Source organism: Coregonus clupeaformis, chromosome 18 (genome assembly GCF_020615455.1).
Source record: "Coregonus clupeaformis isolate EN_2021a chromosome 18, ASM2061545v1, whole genome shotgun sequence".
Lineage (NCBI taxonomy): Eukaryota > Metazoa > Chordata > Actinopteri > Salmoniformes > Salmonidae > Coregonus > Coregonus clupeaformis.
This window is the reverse complement of record NC_059209.1, coordinates 28,774,349-28,794,415: the sequence shown is the minus strand read 5'-3', so window position 1 is coordinate 28,794,415 and position 20,067 is coordinate 28,774,349. Positions and strand designations below refer to the sequence as shown.

Below are 20,067 nucleotides of genomic sequence, written 5' to 3'. Positions count from 1 at the left end.
TGGTATTGGTATGTTATGCAGATCACATTTACCATCCTCTTTCCTTACCTCGTCAATTAATATCCCATTGGCCTCTACATTATGGACAAAGTATGTGTAAGAAAACCATTATCAAAACAGTTTTTTCATTCACATTCACCACAAAAACCAAGGTATGAATACTGTTGTGTGCATATTTTGTTAATCATCTTCATAATTTTTTTTATTTTTATTCACAGACTTCACCCTCCCTACACCTCTGATGAATAAAACAGAAAACCTGTTCGATCACCATGCACTGCAAAATCATTCTGGCTATGGATACGGAGAACATCAACACATTAACATCAACATGCCAGAGGATATACCCATCGGACTTTGGGCTCTGCTGGGAGTTTACCTCATATTTGGAATTTTTTATTCTGCTTTGCCACTAAAATCATAATAAACACTGAGAACTAAAATATTGTGTTATTGTTGCTATTTGTATGCATATTATTATTAATAATACTAATACTAATAATAATAATAATAATAATAATAATAGGGGAGGGGGGTAGTTCAAACATTTCCCCATAAGGTTCTTTGAAGATCCATTAAAAGTTTTTTTTTGAAGAACCCTTTTAAAGGGTTCTTCAAAGAACTTAAAAGGGGTTCCCCCACAGTTTCAATTCGAAGAACCCCTAAAGGATACTCCAGGAACCCTTTCTTTTTAGAGTGCAGGTACACTCTAAAAAGAAAAGGTTTGCACAAATATGAAAAGTTACATGGTATCATCATAAAACAATATCAATTTAGATCATACGAGGGACAAACCTTACCTTAAATTAAGGAGATCTTTACATTTTTCAGTTGAGTGCCTGCACCTGCTGTCCTTTCAAATTCAAGTGTTTCAGTTGAGCAGTTAGGCTCCTGCTAGAAACCCCACCAACTAAGGAGGTTCCTCGATGAACCCCACCTCCTATGGGGTTCTTGGAAGAACCTTTCGGGGGCCATTTTTAGTGTCAAGAACTCTAAGGTTCTTCGAAGAACTGTGAGGCTCTTAGAAGAACCCTATTAGGATATACTGAAAGTATTGTTGTTTTTTCCTGAACTGGCCGAATGGCAGAGCTGTCATTCAGCACCAAGTTGGTTGAACTTCTTTAACATAATTTCGTGATCCTGGCGCTGTTCTTTCAAGATCTTAATAGTCCTATACTCATCACTTATTATTATTAGTATTACAAATAGAAGATTATCACTTCTAACAATGGTGCTTGTTTAGTAAAGTTAGATTAAAGCTGAATCAATGTCTCGCAAGATCATTAGTATTTTACATAACAGAATCGAATATACTGTAATAGAATAGCATAGTAGGCCTCTAACATTACTGATACACAAACAACACCTCATTTCTAATGAGATTTTAGAATGGTTAGCTGAAGCTGAATAGTCAAAATGTTTTATCATGCGCCAAAACTCAACAGTGTGTGCCACTAGGCAGGATATATGCTTTGATTGAAACAAAATACAAGAAAGTCTAATAGTTTGTTAACACCATCTGCTCTAATTTGCTCATGAAACAGTAACTCCAGAAGATCAAAATGCATAGGCTATTCCCATGAAACTGATTGAGATCAATCAAATGATTGGCATGCAGATGCAGTTTCACCGGTAAAACATGAATAATTATAATTTACGTATGCCTAACTTGGTGTTTGAGGGTTTTAAAAATAGAAAATGTTCTTGAGACAATATATGTGGGCATAGACAGAAGTTGCAATTGGAGGATGCATTTTATGCATATTCTATAATGACAGGCTGTAGGATACATCTGTCAGTACAAACGTTGATAGAGGAAACGATGATGTCATTAACATATTTTGTTGTTGTTGTTGCGCTCCATTACCTAAATTGTGCTACACCACTGAACCCTAGGTAACTCAAGCTAGCAATAAAACAAATGCAAAAAAAAAAAAAGATAAAAGAACACCTTACAGCACGATGGGGACTGTGAAGAGACTTTGTATTGTATTATGTACTGTATTTGATACGTGGTTGTGATACGACTGTGATATGTGGTTGTCTCGCCTGGCTATCTTAAGATGAATGCAATAGCTGTGGGTCGCTGTGGATGGTAGCGTCTGCTGAATGGCTAAATTGTAATGTAAATGTAGCGCTATGTACAGTTGAAGTCAGAAGTTTACATACACCTTAGCCAAATACATTGAAACTCAGTTTTTCACAATTCCTGACATTTAATCCTAGTACAAATTCCCTGTTTTGCGTCAGTTAGGATCACCACTTTATTTTAAGAATGTGAAATGTCATAATAATAGCAGAGAGAATGATTTATTTCAGCTTTTATTTCTTTCATCACATTCCCAGTGCGTCAGAAGTTTACATTCACTCAATTAGTATTTGGTAGCATTGCCTTTAAATTGTTTAACTTGGGTCAAATGTTTTGGGTAGCCTTCCACAAGCTTCCCATAATAAGTTGGGTGAATTTTGGCCCATTCCTCCTGACAGAGCTGGTGTAACTGAGTCAGGTTTGTAGGCCTCCTTGCTCGCACACGCTTTTTCAGTTCTGCCCACATATTTTCTATAGGATTGAGGTCAGGGCTTTGTGATGGCCACTCCAATACCTAGACTTTGTTGTCCTTAAGCCATTTTGCCACAACTTTGGAAGTATGCTTGGGGTCATTGTCCATTTGGAAGACCCATTTGCGACCAAGCTTTAACTTACTGACTGATGTCTTGAGATGTTGCTTCAATATATCCACATCATTTCCTTCCTCATAGGTACACGTCAACTATGACAGACAAAATGAGAAAAAAAAATCCAGAAAATCACATTGTAGGATTTTTAATGAATTTATTTGCAAATTATGGTGGAAAATAAGTATTTGGTCAATAACAAAAGTTTCTCAATACTTTGTTATATACCGTTTGTTGGCAATGACACAGGTCAAACGTTTTCTGTAAGTCTTCACAAGGTTTTCACACACTGTTGCTGGTATTTTGGCCCATTCCTCCATGCAGATCTCCTCTAGAGCAGTGATGTTTTGGCGCTGTCGCTGGGCAACACAGACTTTCAACTCCCTCCAAAAATTTTCTATGGGGTTGAGATCTGGAGACTGGCTAGGCCACTCCAGGACCTTGAAATGCTTCTTACGAAGCCACTCCTTCGTTGCCCGGGCGGTGTGTTTGGGATCATTGTCATGCTGAAAGACCCAGCCACGTTTCATCTTCAATGCCCTTGCTGATGGAAGGAGGTTTTCACTCAAAATCTCACGATACATGGCCCCATTCATTCTTTCCTTTACACGGATCAGTCGTCCTCGTCCCTTTGCAGAAAAACAGCCCCAAAGCATGATGTTTCCACCCCCATGCTTCACAGTAGGTATGGTGTTCTTTGGATGCAACTCAGCATTCTTTGTCCTCCAAACACGACGAGTTGAGTTTTTAATAAAAAGTTATATTTTGGTTTCATCTGACCATATGACATTCTCCCAATCCTCTTCTGGATCATCCAAATGCACTCTAGCAAACTTCAGACGGGCCTGGACATGTACTGGCTTAAGCAGGGGGACACGTCTGGCACTGCAGGATTTGAGTCCCTGGCGGCGTAGTGTGTTACTGATGGTAGGCTTTGTTACTTTGGTCCCAGCTCTCTGCAGGTCATTCACTAGGTCCCCCCGTGTGGTTCTGGGATTTTTGCTCACCGTTCTTGTGATCATTTTGACCCCACGGGGTGAGATCTTGCGTGGAGCCCCAGATCAAGGGAGATTATCAGTGGTCTTGTATGTCTTCCATTTCTTAATATTTGCTCCCACAGTTGATTTCTTCAAACCAAGCTGCTTACCTATTGCAGATTCAGTCTTCCCAGCCTGGTGCAGGTCTACAATTTTGTTTCTGGTGTCCTTTGACAGCTCTTTGGTCTTGGCCATAGTGGAGTTTGGAGTGTGACTGTTTGAGGTTGTGGACAGGTGTCTTTTATACTGATAACAAGTTCAAACAGGTGCCATTAATACAGGTAACGAGTGGAGGACAGAGGAGCCTCTTTAAGAAGAAGTTACAGGTCTGTGAGAGCCAGAAATCTTGCTTGTTTGTAGGTGACCAAATACTTATTTTCCACCATGGTTTGCGGGTGAATTCATTGGAGATCCTACGGTGTGATTTTCTGGAGTTTTTTTTTCTCGGTTTGTCTGTCCTGGTTGATGTGTGCCTGTGGTGGGGGTTGCAGGCCTCTCTCGTCTTTTTGGGTGGGAGGGCTTGCGCAATTGGTGGCTGACTGGATACTTTTTTTCCCCACTGTAGAAGCAAACCGGATGGACATCATGAAAATGATCTGAGAGGTTGATAGTTGAAGAAGTTCAGGAGCAAAAAAAAAAAAATGTTTATATATATATAATAGAATTATTGTAAAATTAACTCTGTCCATAAGGTGTAGATAGTAAGTATAGATCGGAAGTAGAGGCCTGGGCATTGTTGTTCACTAATTTACTCCAAGTAGGGAAAGGATGGCGGGGTTGAAAAGTAATAAAGGGGAGTATATATATAAAAAACATGGGGGATTGGAAGTGATGCAGACAATTACATTGATAGAAGATACAATCTATCTGCAATATTAAGCTGATCCATCCCCCAAGAAAAAAAAAAAAAAGACTTGAAAATGGGTGTCTAGCAATGATCAACAACCAATTTGACAGAGCTTGAAGAATTTTGAAAATAATAATGGGCGAATATTGTAAAATCCAGGTGTTCAAAGCTCTTAGAGACTTTCCCATGAAGACTCACAGCTGTAATCACTGTCAAAGGTGACTCTAAGATGTATTGACTCATAGGTGTGAATACTTATGCAAATGAATATATCTCTGTATTTCATTTTCAATAAATTTGCAAACATTTTTAAAATCATGTTTTCACTTTGTCATTATGGGGTATTGGGTGTAGATGGGTGAGAAAACAATTATTTAATCACTTTCGAATTCTGGCTGCAACACAACAAAATGTGGAATACGTCAAGGGGTATGAATACTTTCTGAAGGCACTGTATGTGCATATTCATGCACTGTCCATGCACAAAATTCACATACATATATATTTATTTATTTTCCGGACTCTGACATTGCTCGTTCTGACATGTCTTAATTTCGGTTCTTCTTTTTTTTTTTTACTTTTGGATTACGTGTGTATTGTTACTGTATTGCTAGATATTGCTGCATTGTTGGAGCTAGAAACAAGCATTTCGCTGCACCTGTGATAACATCTACAAAACTGTGTACGCAACCAATAAACTTATTGGTGTACGCAACCAATAAACTTATATTTCAATGGAAGCCTGTGGTACTGGACAGAGCTATCAGTTCTACATAGTTTATATTCATTTATTATTATAATAATATGCCATTTAGCAGACGCTTTTGTACAAAGAGACTTACAGTCATGTGTGCATACATTTTACGTATGGGTGGTCCCGGGGATCGAACCCACTACCCTGGCGTTACAAGCGTCATGCTCTACCAATTGAGCTACAGAGGACCATTACAGGCATATTGCCAAATCCTCTAAATCAGGGGTGTCAAACTCATTCCATGGAGGGCCTAGTGTCTGCTGGTTTTTGTTTTAAGACCTAGACAACCAAGTGAGAGGAGTTCCTTACTAATTAGAGACCTTAATTCATCAATCAAGTACAAGGGAGGAGTGAAAACCAGCAGACACTCGGCCCTCTGTGGAATGAGTTTGACACCTGTGCTCTAAATATATGGCTCTGACACCCCTTCATTCACACCCAGCCATCATGGCATAGGCATACATACAGTATCACTAATATAAGTTTAGACATGACGAAATGTAGTGACATTGATCAATAGATTTATTTTATGATTGATAGACAAGAGACGTGTAGCGGCTAACTTTACTTTATGGTAATGGTATATAAGCTTTCTGCTGGCCTGAAATGATACAGAATTACCTGACAACAGTTTTTCTGTCTATAGCTCCACTCAGCAGTCTAGCTTTGAGCCCAATTTGAATGGTCAGCTGACACATACCTTTAGAATTTCAGTTTCGGGCCGTGTTGGGTAGGAAAACGTGACGTCTTTAAACTCGACCAGTCCTTTGCAGGTGTCATGGACCTCTTTCACATCATGTGGGTGTTTGGACTCCCTGTCCATGTACTCAAACACCTTCTCAGCTGCTCCCACTCCCTGCATGAGACCTGTGAAGACCGATGCTATGCTCTGTAACACAAGTCATTCAAGACAGGGGTAATATAATTATAATGGTCTCTTTCAGTTCCTCTGGATTTTCATAGTGTAAGTCTTCATCATCACACATCCATTTTGCCTATGGTAATGTAAGGTTGCTAAAGGGATAGGTTGTGATTGTCAGTTACAGATGTACAGTATACAGTTGAAGTCGGAAGTTTACATACACTTAGGTTGGAGTCATTAAAACTTGTTTTTCAACCACTCCACAAATGTCTTGTTAACAAACTATAGTTTTGGCAAGTCGGTTAGGACATCTACTTTGTGCATGACACAAGCAATTTTTCCAACAATTGTTTACAGACAGATTATTTCACTGTATCACAATTCCAGTGGGTCAGAAGTTTACATACACGAAGTTGACTGTGCCTTTCAACAGCTTGGAAAATTCCAGAAAATGATGTCATGGCTTTAGAAGCTTCTGATAGGCTAATTGACATCATTTGAGTCAATTGGAGGTGTACCTGTGGATGTATTTCAAGGCCTACCTTCAAACTCAGTGTCTCTTTGCTTGACATTATGGGAATATCAAAAGAAATCAGCCAAGACCTCAGAAAAAAACTGTAGACCTCCACAGGTCTGGTTCATCCTTGGGAGCAATTTCCAAACGCCTGAAGGTACCACGTTCATCTGTACAAACAATAGTACGCAAGTATAAACACCATTGGACCACGCCGCCATCATACCGCTCAGGAAGGAGACACGTTCTATCTCCTAGAGATTAACGTACTTTGGTGCGAAAAGTGAAAATCAATCCCAGAACAACAGCAAAGGACCTTGTGAAGATGCTGGAGGAAACAGGTACAAAAGTATCTATATCCACAGTAAAACAAGTCCTATATCGACATAAACTGAAAGGCTGCTCAGCAAGGAAGAAGCCACTGCTCCAAAACCGCCATAAAAAAGCCAGACTACGGTTTGCAACTGCACATGGGGACAAAGATCGTACTTTTTGGAGAAATGTCCTCTGGTCTGATGAAACAAAAATATAACTGTTTGGCCATAATGACCATTGTTATGTTTGAAGGAAAAAGGGGGTTCCTTGCAAGCCGAAGAACACCATCCCAACCGTCAAGCACGGGGGTGGCAGCATCATGCTGTGGGGGTGCTTTGCTGCAGGAGGGACTGGTGCAAAATAGATGGCATCATGAGGAAGGAAAACTATGTGGATATATTGAAGCAACATCTCAAGACATCAGTCAGGAAGTTAAAGCTTGGTCGCAAATGGGTCTTCCAAATGGACAATGACCCCAAGCATACTTCCAAAGTTGTGGCAAAATGGCTTAAGGACAACAAATTCAAGGTGTTAGAGTGGCCATCACAAAGCCCTGACCTCAATCCTATAGAACATTTGTGGGCATAACTGAAAAAGCGTGTGCGCGCAAGGAGGCCTACAAACCTGACTCAGATACACCAGCTCTGTCAGGAGGAATGGGCCAAAATTCACCCAACTTATTGTGGGAAGCTTGTGGAAGGCTACCCGAAACGTTTGACCCTGTCACGGTTTCGGCCGAGGCTGCTCCTCCTCCTTGTTCGGGCAGGCTTCGGCGGTCGTCGTCCCCGGAGTACTAGCTACCACCGTTCGATGTTTCATGTTTGTTTGGTTTTGTCTGTTTGTACACCTGTCCCTTGTTAGTGTTTGATTTTGTTTCCTATTTAGTTATCGTGTGTTGGGTCAGGTGTTATGTGTGATTGTTTTTTGTCAAGCTGTTGCTCTCTGTATTTACTCTCGTGTTTTGTTGTTTTCGAGAGTCCGCACTGTGTGCGCTTATCGCTGCTTTTACGCACTGTGTTTATTGTGCGTAATTTGTATTTTGCCTCCCGGTTGGGTTGGCTGTTCGCCTGTTTGGTGCTGCTTTCGTTTACTAAAGTCTGTTCACGAACGCCCGTGTTTCCCTGCGCTTGATTTCCACACCGCATCTACACTCAGCTACTGACAGAATCACACATCAACCCATGGAATCAGCAGGAGCAACCGCGCCAACGGACATCATGGAGGACCGTCTTCGTGGGCAGGAGGACAGGATCAACCAGATCGGGTGATGAACACTCTCCACCGATGGGAAAGCAGCGGGGTACCCACGCCCCCACCTACCGGACCATCCCCATCGGTCAGTCCTCCTGTCCCCCTTCCGGAACCCAGCGGGATTCGGCTCTCGCTCCCGAGGGCGTACGACGGCTCCGCTGCCGGGTGTCAAGGGTTCCTGCTGCAAGTGGAGCTCTACCTCGCCACCGTACACCCGCCGCCCTCGGGACACGACAACGTCTCCGCCCTCATCTCCTGTCTCACCGGCAAGGCGTTGGAGTGGGCCAACGCTGAATGGAGGAGAATAGACGCCGCTACTATTACCTATGCGGAGTTCTCCCGCCGCTTCCGTGCCGTGTTTGACCATCCACCAGAAGGGAAGGCGGCGGGGGAGCGTCTGTTCTACCTCCGACAGGGGATGAGGAGCGCACAGGATTTTGCTTTGTAGTTCCGGACTCTAGCGGCAGATGCAGGGTGGAATGAGCGGGCCCTCATAGACCACTTCCGCTGCAGCCTCCGGGAGGACGTCCAGAGAGAGTTGGCGTGCAGGGATACCACGTTGTCGTTTGACCAACTGGTCGACATGGCCATTCGGCTGGACACCCTGCTCGCCACCCGTGGATGTCCCGGGTGGGGGTTGCCCATTCCACCTTCCGGCACCTCCGAGCCGAGCCCTATGGAGCTCGGAGGTGCTGGCGCTAGAGAACGGAGGAGTAGGAACCCGAGGGGGGCCGTTCCCTGCACCAACTGTGGCCGTGGAGGGCACACCGCGGCTAGGTGTTGGGGAAGGTCCCCGGTGGAGGTGAAGGCAGGCCACGCATTGGGGAGTCGTCCCAGGTGAGTAGGCGCCCTACTTACCCAGAGCTTTCTGTCGTTCACATAACCTTGCCTGTTTGTTTCCCACAGGTTGCACCTCGTTCCCAGCATAAGGCGCTAGTAGATTCAGGCGCAGCTGGGAATTTTGTAGATCGCCAGTTCTGTGTAGAGTTAGGGATTCCTCTCCTTCCCGTTGATAAGCCTTTCCCTGTACATGCCCTAGATAGCCGTCCGTTAGGATCTGGGTTAATTAGGGTGGTCACAGCGCCCTTAGGATGAAGACGCAGGGGGTCATGAGGAGACGATTCAGCTCTATCTGATTGACTCTCCTGCGTATCCGGTGGTGCTGGGACTTCCCTGGTTGATTACCCATGATCCTACTATTTCGTGGCGAGAGAAAGCTCTTAAAGGGTGGTCTGTTCAGTGTGAGGGGCTATGTCTGGGTGTTTCCATAGGGGCGACCTCGGTGGAGAGTCCAAATCAAATGCCCGCACTGCATATTCCCCCCGAGTATGAGGATTTGACACTGGTGTTTAGTAAGACAAGGGCGGCGCAGCTGCCGCCTCATAGACAGGGGGATTGTGCGATAGATCTCCAGTTAGGAGCAGCACTCCCGCGGAGCCATGTGTATCCCTTGTCTCAAGAGGAGAGGAAGGCGATGGAAACTTACATCGCCGAGTCTCTGAGACAGGGATACATACGGGCCTCCACTTCACCCGCTTCCTCAAGCTTCTTTTTGTGAAGAAAAAGATGGAGGTTTGCGCCCGTGTATTGATTACCGCGGTCTCAATCAGATTACGGTGAAGTACAGTTATCCACTTCCTCTGATTGCGACTATGACGGAGTCATTACATGGTGCTCAGTTCTTCACAAAATTGGATCTCAGGAGCGCATATAACTTGGTGCGCATTAGAGAGGGCGATGAATGGAAGACAGCATTTAGCACGACCTCCGGTCATTACGAGTATCTCGTCATGCCATATGGGTTAATGAATGCTCCCTCAGTCTTCCAATCCTTTGTAGATTAGATTTTCCGGGACATGCAGGGGCAGGGAGTAGTCGTGTACATAGACGATATTCTGGTGTACAGTTCTACCCGAGCTGAGCATGTAGCCCTGGTGCGCCGAGTGTTGAGGAGACTGTTGGAGCATGACCTATATGTCAAGGCAGAGAAATGTCTGTTCTTTCAGAAGTCGGTCTCCTTTTTGGGTTATCAGTTGTCTGCGTCAGGGGTGAAGATGGAGGTTGACCGGGTGTCAGCTGTGCGTAATTGGCAAACCCCAACCACTGTGAAAGAGGTGCAACAGTTCTTGGGTTTTGCGAATTATTACCGGAGGTTTATCCGGGGTTTTGGACAGGTGGCAGCTCCCATAACGTCTCTGTTGAAGGGGGGTCCGGTGCGCTTGCGGTGGTCAGCTGAGGTGGACAGGGCTTTTGGGAGACTGAAGGACCTGTTTACCTCGGCGCCGGTGTTGGCGCATCCGGATCCCGCTTTACCATTCCAGGTAGAGGTAGACGCGTCCGAGGCCGGTATTGGGGCCGTCCTCTCACAACGGTCTGGCACACCACCTAAGCTCCGCCCCTGTGCCTTTTATTCTAAGAAGCTCAGTCCGGCGGAGCGGAATTATGACGTAGGTGACAGGGATCTGTTAGCCGTGGTACAGGCCCTAAAGGTGTGGAGGCATTGGCTTGAGGGGGCTCAACACCCTTTCCTCATTTTGACGGACCACCGTAACCTGGAGTACATCCGGGCAGCTAGGAGACTGAATCTCGCCAGGCCCGGCTGGACTATGTTTCTAGCCCGGTTTGTGTTTAAAATCACTTACATCCCTGGGTCCCAGAACGGGAAGGCAGATGCCCTGTCTCGGCGGTATGACACGGAGGAGAGGTCCGTTGAGCCCACTCCCATACTACCAAAGTCTTGTCTGGTGGCACCGGTGGTATGGGGAGGTCGATGCAGAGATCGAGCGGGCGTTACGCACCGACCCAAGTCCTCCACAGTGTCCAGTGGGTCGGACGTACGTTCCGCTCGAGGTACGCGATCGCCTCATTTATTGGGCTCATACGTCCCCCTCCTCTGGACATCCAGGTATCGGCCGGACAGTTCACTGCCTTAGCACTAAGTACTGGTGGCCAACGTTAGCCAGGGATGTGAGGGTTTATGTCTCCTCCTGTTCGGTGTGTGCACAGTGTAAGGCGCCCAGACATTTGCCCAGGGGTAAGCTACAACCCCTGCCCGTTCCACAACGACCCTGGTCCCACCTCTCGGTGGACTTTGTTACAGACCTTCCCCCCTCACAGGGGAATACTACCATCCTGGTCGTTGTGGATCGGTTCTCGAAGGCCTGTCGTCTCCTTCCCATGCCGGGTCTCCCTACTGCCCTACAGACCGCTGAGGCTCTGTTTACCCATGTCTTCCGGCATTACGGGGTACCCGAGGATATAGTGTCTGATCGAGGCCCCCAGTTCACCTCCAGAGTGTGGAGAGCCTTTATGGAACGGTTGGGGGTTTCGGTGAGCCTTACCTCGGGTTACCACCCGGAGAGTAATGGGCAGGTTGAACGTGTCAACCAGGATGTGGGTAGGTTTCTGAGGTCTTATTGCCAGGGCCGGCCGGAGGAGTGGGCGAGATACGTTCCGTGGGCCGAGATGGCGCAGAACTCTCTCCGCCACTCCTCCACCCAACTAACCCCTTTCCAGTGTGTGTTAGGGTACCAGCCGGTTCTGGCACCTTGGCACGAGAGCCAGATCGAGGCCCCTGTGGTGGATGAGTGGGTGCGGCGCTCGGAGGAGACATGGAACGCTGCCCACGTCCATCTGCAGCGGGCCATCCGTCGGCATAAGACGAGCGCCGATCTCCACCGCAGTGAGGGGCCTGTATACGCACCTGGAGATCGAGTCTGGCTCTCGACCAGAAACCTGCCCCTCCGCCTGCCCTGCCGGAAGCTGGGTCGGCGGTTTGTGGGGCCATTCAAAGTCCTGAGGAGGTTGAACGAGGTATGTTACAGGTTAGAACTGCCTATTGATTACAGGAATATTAACCCCTCGTTCCATGTGTCTCTCCTCAGGCCGGTGGTAGCTGGTCCACTCCAGGACTATGAGATAGAGGAGACTCCTCCGCCCCCGTTGGACATCGAGGGGGCTCCGGCGTACACTGTGAGGTCCATCTTTGATTCGAGACGCCGGATGGGGGTCTCCAATATCTCGTGGAGTGGGAGGGGTACGGCCCGGAGGAGCGGTGCTGGGTGCCGAGGAGGGACATATTAGACCTGTCCCTGCTGACCGAGTTCCATCGGGGTCATCCTACGCGCCCTGCTCCGCGTCGTCCTGGTCGTCCCCGAGGCCGGGATCGGGGGGGGTACTGTCACGGGGGGTACTGGGACAGTACCCCCGATCCCGGCCTCGGGGACGACCGTACTGTCACGGTTTCGGCCGAGGCTGCTCCTCCTCCTTGTTCGGGCAGGCTTCAGCGGTCGTCGTCCCCGGAGTACTAGCTACCACCGTTCAATGTTTCATGTTTGTTTGGTTTTGTCTGTTTGTACACCTGTCCCTTGTTAGTGTTTGATTTTGTTTCCTATTTAGTTATCGTGTGTTGGGTCAGGTGTTATGTGTGATTGTTTTTTGTCAAGCTGTTGCTCTCTGTATTTACTCTCGTGTTTTGTTGTTTTCGAGAGTCCGCACTGTGTGCGCTATCGTCGTTTTACGCACTGTGTTTATTGTGCGTAATTTGTATTTTGCCTCCCGGTTGGGTTGGCTGTTCGCCTGTTTGGTGCTGCTTTCGTTTACTAAAGTCTGTTCACGAACGCCCGTGTTTCCTGCGCTTGATTTCCACACCGCATCTACACTCAGCTACTGACAGACCCAAGTTAAACAATTTAAAGGCAATGCTACCAAATACTAATTGAGTGAATGTAAACTTCTGACCCACTGGGAATGTGATGAAAGAAATTAAAGCTGAAATAAATAATTCTCTCTACTATTATTCTGACATTTCACATTCTTAAAATAAAGTGGTGATCCTAACTGACCTAAGACAGGGAATTTGTATTAGGATTAAATGTCAGGAATTGTGAAAAACTGAGTTTCAATGTATTTGGCTAAGGTGTATGTAAACTTCCGACTTCAACTGTATGTGCTAGTGTTGTTTCCTTGCTTTTTTAAAGATCCTATTTTGGACCTCTGATTTTGAACTCTGCATGGTTGAGAAGGAGCTTGTAAGTAAGCATTTCACTGTATGGTTTACACCCGTTGTATTCTGTCATGTGACAAATAAACTGATTAGATTTGAATGAGTCAGACTTGCCTTCAGGCACTCTCCTAGCTCCAGCTCATATAAGATGAACGATATCAGGCCCCCTCCACTCATCTGCTCAGTAACGACCAGGTGACCTCCGTAGTAGAGGACAGCCACTTCAAGAATAAGCTCTGAGATCTGGAGCAATGACAAACACATTTGAAACTCTTGTGAATTTGTGAATGTGCCCAACGACAAGGGTATGGCACCGATAGAGTGGATACAACAACAAAAAACACAAGACATATATAAAACATGAGGCAGCTCCTTAAATCTCAGTCTGTTGTATGTCAGAGCAACGTTCAGTCCCCGTCTATCTTTATTTATTGCACTTTTATTTAACCGGTCGAGTCAGTTATCATCTCACAGATGGTAGCTACTGTACATGGTAATACCTACACAACTGGACCACATGTAGAGGGCGTAGGCCAACGCTTGCTTCTTGTTCAGCTGAAACATGACCTGCAGCCTGCCGTAGTATGAATCAGCCTCCTGTTCCTCATTGGCAAAGCTGCGTACCGTCTTCATGGCTGAAACGGTCTCCTCGGCCACCTGGTTAGCCTGAGCCAGGGCAGTCTGGACCTCTTTGGTCAGTCTCTGAGGATGGTTAACAAGAAAATGTACAAACTAAATACTGTGTGAATTAATCTGTTAATACACATAAGTATTTCAACTTAATAAATGGGCTGGGGGCAAGTTTGGTTTGGAAAGACAAGTGAAGTGTGTGTGTGTTTGTATGTGTGTGTGCTTGTGCGTACCTTGTAGTACTCCCCATACACTTTGGAGATGACTGTGATGAAGGGGAATCCCATGATGGTGACCAGAGTCAGCTTCCAGGACATCCCGAACATGAAGATGAAGAACCCTATGCCCTTCACCATACTCTTTAGGAACATGTTGATGTTCAGAGAGATCAAGTCACTCACTTGAGTAGTGTCAGAGGACAGGCGAGAGGTGATGTCACCTAGAGGACAAACATTTTATTTTATTTTTCTAAACCCTTTTCGTATTTTCATTATTTCATGACAGGATAGGAACAGAAGCAGGGAGACAATGCATAGCGCTCATGCAGGGACCGAACCGGGATCACCGCCACGGGGACCAAACTCTGGGCCCAGGAGAAAAGCTTTTACACTTTGTGGAAGAGGAACATTTTATTTGTTATCTTATATGGCCTGAAGAAGGGACAGGTCATCCGATTCCTCTTAGTTTCTGTAAGATTGCTCTTAATCAGTGTCCTTGGTATGATTTGTCTACTGCCTGTGGGGCTGCTATCTACTGATAAGCAGAAGTACCTGACTCATACGAATGGCATGTGAAACACCACACCCATCCTGGGTCTGTATAAAATGTCGGTGAGAACAAAGAGCGAGTTGAATTCATTTTCCCATGCATGTTCAAATAAAGCTTTACTGTATTTTGAGATCGGATTGCCTTCTGAGTGGGTTTTTTCCTCCACAACTTTAACCCTTTACTTAAAGCCTGCAGGCATAGAGAGACGTAGCATAGTATAATAATCCTTGTCATAAGACATTATCACTTTAAATGTATTATCCATGCTTATAACAAGTTATAAAGCATTAATAACAAGGTATAAAGCATGAACAACAAGTTATAAAGCATTATAACTTGCTATAAAAGGTAGACTAGCTCTTGTCATGTGTCAGCTGATGGGGATCTAAGTAAAGATTATACCTGCAGACTTAAGTGTTGCCAAGCGTTTTATGTATCTTCTGATCAGAGGATCAAAGGAAAAGGGAATTAATGTCCTAAATGACACGCTATTCCCTATTTAGTCTACTACTTTTGACCAGGGCCCATAGGGCTCTGGTCAAAAGTAGTGCACTATAAAGGAATAGGGTGCAATTTGGTACACAGCCGAGATGTCACCTGTGTGGTTAGCATCAAAGAAGCCTATCTCCTGACACATCAGAGACCTGAAGAGAAGGTTCCGAAGGCGAAGATTCAGTCTGGCAAATGTTAGACTAAAGAGACCACCTCGTACTCCAACAGCAATAGAGCTGAGAAGAGATGCAAGAAATTAAACACTGCAAAGGATATACGCAACAAGCACACAATAATGTACGTCATAATCTATTCAAATGTAGAATCAAGCACAGATACAGTCCATCAGAGAAGATATAGCACACAACATAGTCTAAAAAGTTAACAACACACACACAACTTCAACCATTCATAGTGTCTTACCTGGCTAAGGCCAACACTGTAAGGGTGATCAGGGGCTTGGTAAAGTACTCCATACTTTTGTGAATAACAACGCCATCTATAGCCTGCCCAATGTAGTAGGGAATGAAGGCCTCACCTATGAAGGGGAACACATTGTACCATTAACTGCTATGAAATGCTAACAATAAGCACAACAGTGTAAAATAGAAATATGAAGGGAAATTTGTAAGAATAGGGCAATAGTTATACAACATGCTTACGTTATTTACTCTTGTTGCATGAGTCATCTACTGTAAATGGACAGTAAGTTAGGCTAATGAGTAGTAGAGAAACATATTGCAACTGTAAATGCAATACCATGCTGGTGTGAGTAACACCGTCGTAAAACACAAACGCCTGGGATCAAAACAAAACTTCAAAGAAGCTAGTATTGCTGCTTTATTACACATTTGACCTACTGTAGATAGGATACTATCTCACACAGCACTGTGTAAAGTCTATGCCTCACAATGGTGATCATTAAGCAAGTTGATTTGTCATCTATAGGGCCCTGAGTTTTTTCTGACCATGTTAATGACCAACAAAAGGTCTAATGGGTCCACACTCAAAAAATATGTTGCATAAAGCTTACTTCATTATTTTTTTTTTTCACTGCATGTGTACACTATTCCTGATGCAGTCAAAATAATAAAAAGATACAAAAATGAAGCATTATGTGACATCTTTTTGAGTGAGGACCCATTACACCTTTTGTTTGTCTGAATTCGTGGGTTTTACGCACCAGCCAAGCTTCTGGGAGAGCGCGATGGTCCCCTTTTGACATGTTACTTACCAGGAAGAACTCTGTTGCCCAAGTAATAGGCTATAGGAGCCATTAGTTGTTCCTGGTCAGGCTTCATTGTCTCATGTCAGATAGCGTGAAGGCCGTTTCGGTTGAGGGACGAGCGTCACGTAGAAGTAACGCCATCTAACGTGAGACATTGGGTCAGGCCCTAGTCATCTGAGGATTGTGTTTAAATAAGGGTTTTGACTAGATGGGATGATTGCAGCTGTCAGAAATGACTTTTCGTAGCAGGTTAGGAGAACTTACACAGCAGGTTATCAGAATTAGCGTGGCAGGTTAGGAGAATTAGGTTAAGGTTAGGAAAAGGGTTAGGGTTAGCTCAAATAAAAAAAAATATCCACGATGCAACTCTAACATGCAACTTTTGACCAGTAGCGGTGCGTGGGTAAAATCACTGGGGAAGCCAATCCAGAAAAAAAACATATTACAACATGTGTTGTGATAATTGCGTTGTTTGCTCTATAATCTTTTAAGTTCATATGCCTTGACACCGTGATATATAGGCCTAAAGCTGAGACAATAAGAAGACAGTGGCAGAATAAATTCAACCACACCTTTGTTTCATCACAAAACCGGAGAGCAACATCTGTCCGGTGAGGTCCACAAAACATATTGCATGTAACAAACAGTTACATGACCTACAGCATGGTCAAGCAAGGTAATGTTTCCGACATTTTCGGACTACTAAACAACTATTGATTTAGAACCTAACCGCAAAGAAAACAGGAGTTGCCTCCACTATTCCAGCACTATTTCAACATCATCTAATCAACCATGCTTAGTCTAATAGTGACAACTAAAAGATACCAAAAACAATTTAGTCCAATCAACGTAATATGATGTGGCTGTCCATGGTACTTGAGCGTGCTGTCTCTGATCAACTTTCTCGTTATCTTCAGAACGACCCTAACCAGTCAGACTTCAAGATGGGTCACTCAACCGAGACTGCTGTTCTCTGTGTCACAGTGGCTCTCCGCAATGCCAAAGCTGACTCTCTCTCCTCTGTTCTCATCCTCCTAGATCTATCTGCTGCCTTCGACACTGTGAACCATCAGATCCTCCTCTCCAACCTCTCAGGGCTGGGCGTCTCAGACTCTGCAACACTCTTGGATTGCATCCTTCCCGGCAGGCCGGTCCTACCAGGTGACGTGGAGAGGATCTGCACCACGTACTCTCACTACTGGTGTCCGCCAGGGCTCGGTTCTAGGCCCTCTCCTCTTCTCTTCTCTCTATACACCAAGTCACTCGGCTCCGTCATATCCTCACATGGTCTCTCCTATCATTGCTATGCGGATGACGCTCAACTACTTTTCTCCTTCCCCCCTTTTTCACCCAGGTGGCGACACCCCCCCAGCTTTGATTCTACTGACAGATGCGTTATTGAGGAAAAATGTACTGTCTATGCCTGTGATATGTGGTTGTCCCACCTAGCTGTCTTAAGATGAATGCACTAACTGTAAGTCGCTCTGGATAAGAGCGTCTGCTAAATGACTAAAATGTCAATGTAAATGTACTGATTTCTGTGTGTGTGTGGTGTGTGTGTGTGTGTGCATGCATGCAAGTAGAAAAAACATGTTGACTCACCCTACTTGTAGAGAAACGCCAATGCCATACTCCTCTTTCATGTTGCCTAAACGGTCTATGACTCTGTCATACAGTACACACTTTTAGTTTTTGTTGTCCTAGGCTACCTGGCTAAAATACATGCTTGCTAGCCTAACTTCCTTTCATGGGCAAAGATACGCCAGGCCAGCTTGTTAACATTAGCATACTATGTATAGCTATATGTTGAACTTCCATCCTCTCAGGCCAGGGGCACATCAATGTATGAATTAATGGTTGGATCAGAATCGCCGTTATAATCATTGGATGTTATAATCCAGTCCAAATCCCTATCTCCGTCCATGGCTAATTTAGGAAAGGGACGATTTTAGCTAGCTAGCTAGCAACTGGAGGACAACAACACAATGGAGATGCAACAAAGTTTTTTTTCTGTCAATAATGACGGTTGGCTTGTGATGTGATTGGTCTGAAGCCAAATACAAACTGGCTTCCCTTTACACTTTTTTTTTTGGTGCGCCAGGACCATTCACAGCTGAGCTCACTCAGTTTAGCTCAACACTGATTGGCTATTATTTTTAATGTTTTATCAAAGGAGGCCAAATGCTCGCTGGCTTCCCTTGCCATTCAATGCTACGGGCATCAACAATGTCATACTCTTTCTGACCAGACAGCATCAGATAGATACGTTACACATACTGAGACAGAGGGGCGCTGTTTCGTTCGCTTGGATGCTTTCTCCGGTGAGATACATTCAGTCTCTTGCGAATTGAAGGAAACACAGAGACGAAAGATACATTATTTTGTATGTTTTTTTGTTATTTTCTTGTTCATTTTTGGGGGAAGCCTGGCTGCTATTGGCATCCATGAATACACGCCACTGCTTTTGACATCACTTTGACATTAGCTGCATCCCTTCTAGCCATGACCTTTAAATAAGGGGTCAGAGTTACTCACACACAGCAGAGATGAGGAGGAAGAGGATGGCAACAGAGAGCAGCCCAGCGTCTTTACTGCAGTAGGACAGCAGACGCCCCAGTGTGGCCCCTGAGTTCGTCTGGTCCTGTGTCCCTTTCCTGCTTGCCCTCCTCCTCTTCTTCCCCCCATGCTCCTGTCCTTGCTCCTCCACCTCTTCAGTGCCATTCTCTCCAGCTGTCTCCACCAGCCTCTCAGTCTCCTCACAGCCCCCCTCTCCTCCTCCTCCACCACCACCACCTCCCTCTCCTTCAGTAACAGTGTTGGGAGTCCTTCCCAGGAGCCTCCAGAGGAGCACAGTCCCCAGCGCTGACACACAGGTCCAGGAGAACAGGCTGAGGAGCCAGGGTTGGTGCACCAGATCACCCTGCTCCGACAGCATCAGCAGCTTGGCTAAGGCGTAGGTACTGATGGTCAGGCAGATGAGGAGAGTCAGGGTCCCCAGGGCAGAGACCCTGCGTGGACCGTCCACTCTGTTCCATAACACGCCTATGGAGGCCCCCAGCAGAAGGCAGACTCTGACCAGCACAGTACCCCAGAGGTCCAGGACGGAGTGGAGAATGTCAAAGTTCTGCCCATCCTCTGTGAATATTGCAGTCTGGGATCCGTGTAAGTACATGACAGTGGTGACAATAACATCCACAAGGATGAATACCAAGATGCAGCTCACCACTACTATGACCCCCATTCTGTTTCAGTCTATCAGGGGTGTAGTGTCATGTAATGTCAAAAAGTCTAGGGAGAAACAAGTTTTAATAGAGCTGCTATTACAAGATATGAATAGGGTACTATAAAGGTTTTTTTCAGACTATAGTTTTGAATTCAACCCGAATTGTATGCCTACCGTGATCACTAATGCGCCTGTGACATCAGGTTTCAAGGGCTTGCGTTACTTTATCACATTTCCCTACCGTTGCTTGTCTTTTCTCTGATATTCGATTACTCAACAGCTTTCCTTGATACAGTAATTGGTTATATTTTAGGCGATAGACCAGTCTCTCGACGTCTGTCGCATTCTTGTTTCATCCCGTATTGTTTAGTGTTTACGGAAGCCGGTAATAGTCATGGTGTGAAAGGCTCCTCCCACAAGATAATGCAAGGATGGGATTGGCGGGCAAATAGAGAACCAGACCTG

General features: G+C 45.3%; 1 protein-coding gene across 1 annotated transcript in view; it reads right to left on the bottom strand.

Annotated features, from left to right (window-relative positions):
• Positions 1 to 19,670, bottom strand: part of LOC121587270 (ABC-type oligopeptide transporter ABCB9-like) — a 32,279-nt gene extending 12,609 nt beyond the window's left edge. Inside the window, exons 1-7 of the mRNA XM_041904185.2 lie at positions 18,915 to 19,670; positions 15,575 to 15,689; positions 15,257 to 15,387; positions 14,125 to 14,330; positions 13,766 to 13,963; positions 13,376 to 13,504; positions 6,015 to 6,203 (exon numbers count right to left, since the gene is read on the bottom strand). Of these exons, the coding sequence (XP_041760119.2) occupies positions 6,015 to 6,203; positions 13,376 to 13,504; positions 13,766 to 13,963; positions 14,125 to 14,330; positions 15,257 to 15,387; positions 15,575 to 15,689; positions 18,915 to 19,620 (1,674 nt within the window). The 5' untranslated portion in view covers positions 19,621 to 19,670. The remainder of the gene's footprint in view (positions 1 to 6,014; positions 6,204 to 13,375; positions 13,505 to 13,765; positions 13,964 to 14,124; positions 14,331 to 15,256; positions 15,388 to 15,574; positions 15,690 to 18,914) is intronic.
• Positions 19,671 to 20,067: the final 397 nt, after the last annotated feature.